This window comes from Spodoptera frugiperda, chromosome 10, assembly GCF_023101765.2.
Source record: "Spodoptera frugiperda isolate SF20-4 chromosome 10, AGI-APGP_CSIRO_Sfru_2.0, whole genome shotgun sequence".
NCBI lineage: Eukaryota > Metazoa > Arthropoda > Insecta > Lepidoptera > Noctuidae > Spodoptera > Spodoptera frugiperda.
The window spans coordinates 211,984-221,450 of record NC_064221.1 but is presented as its reverse complement, the minus strand read 5'-3'; the positions used below and the strand labels follow the sequence as shown (position 1 = coordinate 221,450).

Here is a 9,467-nt window from a genome sequence, read left to right as displayed (position 1 = left end):
AAAAGAATAGTCAACGTACCATTAGTAAACTAATTAATACGTTAACACATAAGTATTTATTATGTAAAAGTCGCTAAGTCGTTCATTTTACAAACGAACAAGTATACACACGAACGCACTAAACTACGCTAACTATGAGTTAGTGCAGTGTTGCACGGACTTTGACCAAAGTGATCCGCGCGCACACTCCGCTAATAATAGTTGGCGTAATATAAATCGAGCGATTTCAAAAAGTACCTTTACTTAGCGTTTTATAAGATTTCTAACTTTCTTATTTTTGCATATTTCATCTCAATTTTTTTATGACGTATGTAAACACACATTTTAAGCAACTTGACATAAAAAAAGTTTTTTCCAAATTTCGAGTTAGCGTAGTATAAATTGCTGGTGTCGAAATATACATTTATCGCTGTTTAATGAATGGGTTTTATGGTTTGGTAATAGTGATTTAATAAAAAGTTTAAATTCATCCCCTTTAGGGAGGGCATTCCCAAATATTTTCTGCCACCCTACACCCAACGAACACATGCCTGAGCTCTCTATAACCAATAGTTTCGACTGTGTGTTGTCTGTCAGTCTGTCAGTCAGTCGACAACAGATGAGTTTCATATATATTAGAATACAGCTAAACACTTGACAAGGTTTCCAATTAGCTAATCATCTGATAATTTACGTTGAACACAAACTTTAATTAACTGTAATTAGGTATACCGTTAAAATGTCTACGTACCAGTTGGGTTTCAACGGTAGTAAAATGGTGGTAAAAGAAGTATTATTATGAAAGGTAATAATAATAAAGGATTGATGTGGTGGTGATAGACTGAAAAGAACGCCCCACAATGATAACAACCGATGTCACCATCATCCATGACGAGAACCTCGTGAAAGCTGAGAAAGATAAACAAATAAAATATCTTGACTTGGCTCACGAGGTTGCCGATGTGTGGAATGTGGATTCGGATATTTATTTATGTAATTATTTATGTAATTAAAATATGTATATGTATGATTGTTTATTCTAATATTTGCCTTTTATTATTTTATTTAATTTATTTTATTGTGTTACCCTGTGTCGCCATATTTTATGTTGTCTCCGTCCGTGGGTCACTGCAAGGGGTGCCAACTGAAAACCAGTGCTGGGTACTTCGGTGCCCAGCTCATACTGAGGTGGCAACCCTTTTGGCTTGGGCACGTTGCCACCTTGTTTTTTGTTTTAGTTGTTTTTAGTTTTACTTTTATGTTATTTTTTTGTTATTTTTTATGTTATTTTTATTCTTTTTTCTTATTTTCTCATATTGTGTAGTACTTTTCTTTTTTTTTCCTGTGTTTTTTTTTTAGATAAGAATAATTTGTGAATGTTTTTATTACTTTTATATTTGTTTTAATTTTCGCTTTGTTTTTTTTTTTGATGCATCGTGCCCGGTGCTAAATAAAAAATTTTTCTTTCTTTCTTTCTTCTTTTCTATTGTGCCGATAGTCATGTATGCTAATGGGGTAATACGACCACCTTAGTAGGCTGGTGTTGGGCGGATGGATCAAGGGCCTGATGCAGAAGGCAGTTCTCCTGGAAAGGGCACGCATTGTGAGGAGGTTTCTGCCTCTGGGGCCCTACGTTTCATTGTGTTTCTTTTTTCAACATTATAAACAAAACCGTGACGGCACCAGTCCAGTTCACGCGCAGACATCAAGCCAATTGATAATGTTTCATGTACCTGCTAATCAATACATTTAATTTTACCAAACTTTGAAACCAACTAATATCTACCAATATATCACTCTCTCGGATAAGTAACAAGTACCCATTCATTAGCTTTCTTTCCTTTGACGTTCAAGCACATTATTATCATTCTTTAGATTCACGTTGCTACAAAAGAAACTAGTTTTTGTTTTTTGATTGGAGTATTGGATTCGAATCCATTAATCGTCTTCGACAAAGAATACTGAGATGTCTTCGTTCGAGTGCTGAATGCTAAGTGGGGCCATTAATTCGTATTGACAGTAGTTTTGTTTGAATGAGTTATGGTCGAGTTTCGCGACACTGGTAGTGGCCACCATCCATCATGTGAGGTCATGCACTCGCGTGGCGCCCCCTCGCGGTACACCGCTGAACTACGCGCGCGTGTCATTTGTTTAATACCACTCACCACCACTATACCCAGCCCTTTGATCAAACAAATCGCATTACAGCCCCATTGTACTGTATCGCAATTTTAACACGTTTCAATAAGAATTAGATTTGATGCATTTTAAAGAAAAAGTCTCTTTGTGTGAATTTTATCTGAAATTGACTTAATTTCTTTACAATAAAACGTCTACTTTATATGTTTTAAGACGAATGGATTATTCTTTAAAAAATCGTAAAAGCCTTTGAAATATATTCGGAGATTAGTTTTAATGAAACATTATTTGTTCGCAGCTTACATTCTAATGGCATCTCAATAGTATTAACTAGACGATACAATTATCCCGAGAGACGACTGAATTAATTACGTATTTCTAATTAATATCTAGTTGCTTCTGAGAAGCTAGAATAGTTGTAGCACTTTTATAGTGAATAGAGGACAAATAAGAAGACGGATCGAACTTTGGTTGAAATTTTCACTTCGACACCCAGAACACTGGAGGAACCACTGAGCCATTGACCAAAAAGGTCAAAAAAGGTGTTTAAAAAAAACAGGATACTCTTCACTGGAAGGTCATAATATACATAGGTATATACCTTGGGAGTTAGATAATTCACCACAATGTATGTATGTATGTTTGTATTCCAAGCTGCTGTTGACTGACGCTTTGTTAAAGTTTTAGTTACGTTCACTTCGCTTGGCATCAATAGATAACATTATTCAAAGTAAAGTCAACCGACTGTGAGGACTATTGCACAAAAAATATCAGCAAGTTCCCGATCCCCGCCACTAGCGTTGTGTGTAAGGGTTAATATAAAGCTTGGAACACACTGTAGTTAAACCTCAGAGGTTTAACCGCGTGAGTTGATGAAATAAGAGAATAAATACAAACCACTGCACTTGCAGGGTTTTCTCATGACTGATTTGGAAGATGATCACACTATATAATATTATAAATGTGAAAGTTTGTTTGTTTGGGTATTAGTGCGTCAATTACGCTGAAATTACTGAACAGATTTTGATAGGTATATAGTCAGGATATGAGCTGAGTGATAGGATACTTTTTATCCCACGGGAACGCAGGCAAAGCCACTGGCAGAAAAATACATAGTGCGGGCTTAGCATAAGATATCAAAGCATATAATAAACAATACAGTATTGAACATGAATCACCACGCTTGCTCGATTTAAAACCATATCGCACCATGAGGAGTGGGCGTCTTAAACCTCCGGGCCCCCACGAAATTCTGCTATATTTATTACAAAACTTACACTGCTGTTACACTCCCAATGTAAAGTATTACTCAACTTGTGACCCTCTAAATCTTGTTGTTTGTTTTATTAAAAGCTAAATCGTACATAGTTAAAGGTAAAAATAGTAAACATTTTTAGTTTATGTGCCAACACCGTTTTTGCTCAGCACGGCGAGTAAAAAAACAAAACCTTTTTAATTTTAACCTTTTGCCAAACCCTTTCTTTATGTCGCCATATATTTTAACCATTTCTTCAGTTCACCACTTAATCCTAATAATGAGGGTTTAATGGATATTGAGTGAAATTTATTTTTCTAAAGATTTTGTTTAGAAAAAATAAAGTTAAGATTTAGATATTGATTGATGTGAAAAAGCACTCAGCAAATCTTTATTGCGTAGTGATGTATTTTAAAACATATTTCAGAAGAGTAAAAATAAACATATTCACTTAGTCTCGGGTTTGCATGTGTATCGTAATAAATAAAGCAGGATGCATCGCGGTTCTATTACCGGTTGAGGAAATTATATTACGCATACACTCATCTCAAGTGGCAGACAGCTAGCTGAGAATATTCACTTGGTTTATAAAAGTATTAGAAGCAAAGAACACGACTGTTTAGTTATAGTATGTCATAAGTTACTTGTCTTTGATTATCCCCATATATTCCCTGTTGATTTTCTAACCTCTCTTATTTCATACTAGCTTCTGCCAGCGACTCCGTCCGCGCGGATGTCTGTCTTCGCGTGGATGTTTTATTTCTCAATTTTGAGTAACTCTAACAATGACATCTTATAAATATCTATTGGACCCAAATACGGCTAGACCCATAATTATTAAGGAGATCCCTCTATTGAGCTACTGCTGTTGAGCTCGCGATCTGTAGCATAAAATTGTAAAATTAAGATTTTTTCTACTTTTTTTTCAGGATAAAAAGTATCCTATTTTATACCCAGAATAATAAGGTATAATTATACCAAGTTTCATTAAAATCGAACCGTTTGTTTTCACGTGATGCCTGAACATACAGACAGACAAAAAAAATAATAATCACATATTTGGATTTGGTATCGATCGATCCAGTAACACACCCTTCTATTTATTCTTTCAATATTTTCAATGTACAGAATTGACCCTTCTACAGACTTATTATAATAATATGAATGAATGAATAAATGAGAGTGTTATAAACGTAAGAGTAGACAAATATAATCAGAAAGCTCCGAACTACTAAGCTCCGAACTACGGAGGCTGAGTCACCCTCGTCCGTAGGAGAGCACCCTTAAAAAACTGAACCCCTACACGTGGCCTCTGGGTGGTGCTAAACAGGTGACACTCAGGTGGTAGGTTTCGGCCGACGGCATTATAACCACCCACCGAGCAAAACCGTGTCGCCAAGCGGCCTAGCCGTGTTCCGCCACGATGCTCGGTGACGCCGTACGAGAGGATGGGTCGAAATGTTTGTTCCACTATGGGTAGACCGATCTGGCGCGCGCTGGTGTGGCTGCATCGGGTGGCCAGTCGCGGAGGGTAGCGGGATCCGAGGCACGGTGCACCGCTGGCCGACCGCAGATAGTTGGGGGCCCAATTAGCGTGCTAGCCACACGTGAAAGGCTGCCCCGCCATCTAGCGAAAAATCCCACGTATACGCCATCGTACCGGTTGGCGACCGGAAGAGAGGGCCCGATGGATTTACGTGGGGGGGCTCGGGCGTCCCCGCAGTCTCCAGGCTGGCCTCCCATTGATGTGGCTAACTGCAGTGCGCGTCTGGGGTCGCCTGTGAGGAGGAACATTTCACTGCCATCCTCTCAGCAACTTATTTACGACTATGAAAACGAGAGCTAAGAAAAGGGTTCAACAGCGGCTGCACTCCTCTCCCTCAAAGTGCACCTCTCCAACATCCGAGGCTTGCACTCAAATCTCATTGCGGTCCATCACCATCTGGAGACCGAGAACCCAACGCTCTTGTTTCTCTCGGAGACCCAGATCAGATGTCCGTCGGACGTATCTTACCTGAACTACCCAGGCTTTTCTCTGGAGCACAACTTCGTTCCCCGTGCAGGCGTATGCCTATACGTCCAAGACGGCGTCTGTTACCGGCGTCTCCGAAACTTTGAGGACCCCAGTTTTTCAACCTTGTGGATACTGGTGGACACAGGCATAGAGAAAATCCTCTATGCCTGTGTCTACCGGTCGCACAGCGGAGATTTGGAGACGACCAGATTAGCTCAACACCTTGTGGAGACGGCGGATGCGGCTCGGCAGAGGTACCCTTCGGCCCAGTTGGTGTTACTGGGGGACTTTAACGCTCATCACCAGGAGTGGCTGTTCCCATACCAGTGCACTGACCATGCTGGGAGGGAAATGCGTAAGCTTGCGCTAACGCTTGGCCTGACCCAGCTGGTCCAGGAGGCCACAAGGGTGCCCGATGTCGACTCGCACACTGCCAACTGCCTAGACCTTCTGCTGACAACTGATCCAGACAGCTACTCGGTGTCAGTATCTTCACCCTTGGGTAGCTCTGACCACTGTCTGGTGAAATCCGTATCCACGTACTCCCCACCGGATCCTTGTCCCAGAGGATCTCGGCGGATGTGGCGGTACAAGTCAGCAGATTGGGATGGGATGCGATCCTTTTTGCATCCTATCCTTGGCGGCCTGTCTGCTTCTCTACTGAAGACCCGTCAGCTTGTGCGGATGCCATAACAGGGGTGTTGCGTCAGGGCATGGAATACTACATTCCATTCTCTGACGCGACATCTTTCGGTGGGACTCGTCCATGGTTCGATGCCGACTGCAGACGTGCTGAAGCGCGAAAGCATGCGGCATACTTGGCATGGGCGGATGCCAGGCGTCGTAAGGCTGACGACACTCTTCAGAGGAAGAGAGCCTATAACAGGGCTGCCAAGTCATGCAAAAAGGCATTACGGATGGCCCGGTTCAACCACATTGGCCGAATAGGGAACAAACTGGCTTCTTACCCAGCGGGTAGTAAAGCATTCTGGTCCCTGGCCAAGGCGGTTGAATCGAACTTCTGCCGCCCTTCACTCCCACCTCTCCTGGGGCCTAACGGGACGCTGGCACACACCGCGGTAGAGAAGGCAAACCTGTTTGCTTCTCTATTTGCGGAATCTTCACGTCTTGATACTGGTGGCGCTATACCTCCTTCTCTAAATAACGTATGCGAGACGAAAATGTCGAAAATTCGCATCCGACAGAAGGAGGTGTATAAGACGTTGCGTAATCTCGACGTGAACAAGGCCAGTGGCCCCGACGGAATCCCGGCCGTGGTTTTAAAAACCTGTGCGCCTGAGTTGTCTCCAATCCTGACACGCCTGTTTCGACTTTCCTTGGAGACTGGTCAAGTGCCGGTTGCATGGAAGCTGGCCAACGTGCAGCCTGTGCCCAAAAAAGGTAGTCGTGCCGACCCTAACAATTACCGACCAATCTCGGTCACGTCCATACTCTGTAAGAGTATGGAACGTGTACTCAACAACAGGCTCCTGGCATACCTTGAAGGTAACGACCTCCTCAGCGATCAGCAGTATGGGTTTCGCCGCAACCGATCCACTGGGGACCTTCTTGCGTATGCCACCCACATTTGGAGCGAGGCCATCGAGAAGCACGGGGAGGCAATAGCGGTCTCTCTCGATATATCGAAGGCCTTTGACAGGGTTTGGCACGACAGCCTTATCGGCAAGCTTCCTGCATATGGACTTCCCGCTGATCTGTGCAGATGGATTGCAGACTTCCTGAGGGATCGGTCAATTCGAGTAGTCATCGATGGCTGCTCGTCTGACCAATTTGGTATCAACGCCGGAGTCCCTCAGGGGTCAGTACTTTCAGCAACGCTCTTTTTGCTGCACATCAACGACCTGCTTAAGCCCGGTATCTTTGGGTATGCAGATGACAGCACAGTTGTTGAAAGGTATGTGTCCGATGCGCGGACTAGCGGAACACAGATCCAGTCTCTAAGAGAATCCATGGTCGAACGGTTGAACTCGTCCTTGAAGGCGGTCTCCGATTGGGGTGACGCCAACTTGGTCAAGTTCAACGCTACCAAAACCCAGGCGTGTCTATTCTCTGCCAAACGGAGTCAATTTCCGCTGGCTCCTACTTTCCGAAATGTATCCGTTCCAATATCGGGTCATCTAGAGCTTCTTGGCGTAACTCTATCGCCAACGCTAAACTTCGGCTCTTATATAGAGTCGAAGGCGCATCTGGCTGGTAGGAAGTTGGGTATCCTCTCGAAGGTGAGACGGTACTTCACACCGAAACAACTGCTGAGCCTGTACCAAGCGCAGGTTCGGTCATGTATGGAGTACTGTTCTCACCTTTGGGACGGCTCGGCTAAATGCCAGCTAGATGCGCTCGAACACATTGAAAGGCGTGCCAAGAAGCTCATCAACGATGATGCGCTTGTGGAGGCCCGGCTTCAAAGCCTTGAACACAGGCGCAAGGTCGCAAGCCTTTCCGTTTTTTACCGGATACATTTCGGAGAGTGTGCGGGGGAATTGCACAACTTGATTCCCCCTAGTCCTTTTCATCATCGGACTACAATATAATCGGCGAAGCGCCCCCGCTTCATGGTAGGTATCCCACCCACTCGCACGAAGCGCTTCGCTTCAAGCTTCCTTGTGCGAACTGCTAGGGAGTGGAACTCCTTGCCGGAGTCTGTGTTTCCTGATGGGTATAACCTGGGTGTCTTCAAGGCCCGAGTGAATAGGTTGCTTATGGGCAGACGTGCTCCACCGTAGGCCGCATCATCACTTACCATCAGGTGAGATAGCGGTCAAACGTCGACCCATTAAATGTAAAAAAAAAAAAAAAAAAAAAGCTATCGGGAGTTATACGTGTTATTGTGAGTCAACCATAAAAGATAGACATTTGCTGTCGTGGAATATTTTTTAAACAATTTTAAGGAGAATATTTCCGTCATACATAATTTCTGTGTAGCTTTAACCATTAAGGCTGCACACGCGACGGAAGCTTCAAAAATGGAGTAAGTTCTCCTGTTTTCCCAACATTTCCCTTCACTGCTCCACTCCTATTGATCGCAGCGTGATGAAAGGTATACTATAACCTGCCCAGGAGCATGAAGAACAATTGTACCAAGTTTCGTTGAAATCTGTCGAGTGGTTTTTATTTCTATAAAGAACATACAGACAGACAGACAGACAGACAGACAGACAGACAAAAATTTTTCTGATTGCATTTTTGGCGTCAGTATCGATCACTAATTACCCGCTGATAGGTAGTTTTGGATTTTGGAAATATGTATATTTCATGTACAGAATTGACCTCTCTACAGATTTATTATAAGTATAGATTGAGTTCTAAAATATGTTTGCAATCAAAATGTATAACTTTGCATTAAAACAGCTTTTTTGAGGGGGGAAAATCATCCAAATACTTCTACTGTCGCCTTGGGTGAGGCGAAAAAGTGTTACACTATTACTGACTAAACACCACGCCGTTCCTTCCATACCAAGGTAGTAAATGTAAATGTATTGCTATACTTAAGTCTTGTTTCACAGTATCTGGATAGCCACCAGATTAGAATTACTATTAAAAGGGCTCATAGTGTCATAAGCTGTAGCTAAAAAGGTAGTTTTGAAACGATTTGTCTATACGTAACATTGCTTAGATTATCTTTGATGAAATAAATAATATTAATGAAACCATTAGTACACCTATTAGGGTGTGTTAAGACCATTAGATTACAGTTCTACAGCCTACCTTAGGCGGCGTAGTGTTGGAGTTGTGATGCCTGGCTGCGGCGGAGTGCGCGCGCCTCGTCGCCTTGTAGTGGAGGCGACGGAGCGCGCCGCCCAGCCGCTCGGGGGAACCATCGCCGCGAGCTACTGTCATACTGCCGTCTGCACCTGTCACACAATAAATCACATCACACTCAGATACTTATTAAATTATAAAAAGGATTGTCTGTGTCAATGGCCTTAAACTAGTCCCACGTTGGGCGCCACTTTGAAATATTGGCGCCCAACACGGGACTAGTAAAAATATTGCTCTTTAATTCACTTTATCACTATCAATTCATTAAATTTTAACATTTATTTCACTAGAAACTTAGTT

At 42.9% G+C, this 9,467-nt stretch overlaps 1 protein-coding gene across 1 annotated transcript in view; it reads right to left on the bottom strand.

The window, feature by feature from the left end:
- Window positions 1–9,467, bottom strand: part of LOC118277641 (uncharacterized) — a 230,047-nt gene that overhangs the window by 131,347 nt on the left and 89,233 nt on the right. The window contains exon 4 of the mRNA XM_035596532.2: window positions 9,114–9,259. Within this exon, the coding sequence (XP_035452425.2) occupies window positions 9,114–9,245 (132 nt within the window). The 5' untranslated portion in view covers window positions 9,246–9,259. The remainder of the gene's footprint in view (window positions 1–9,113; window positions 9,260–9,467) is intronic.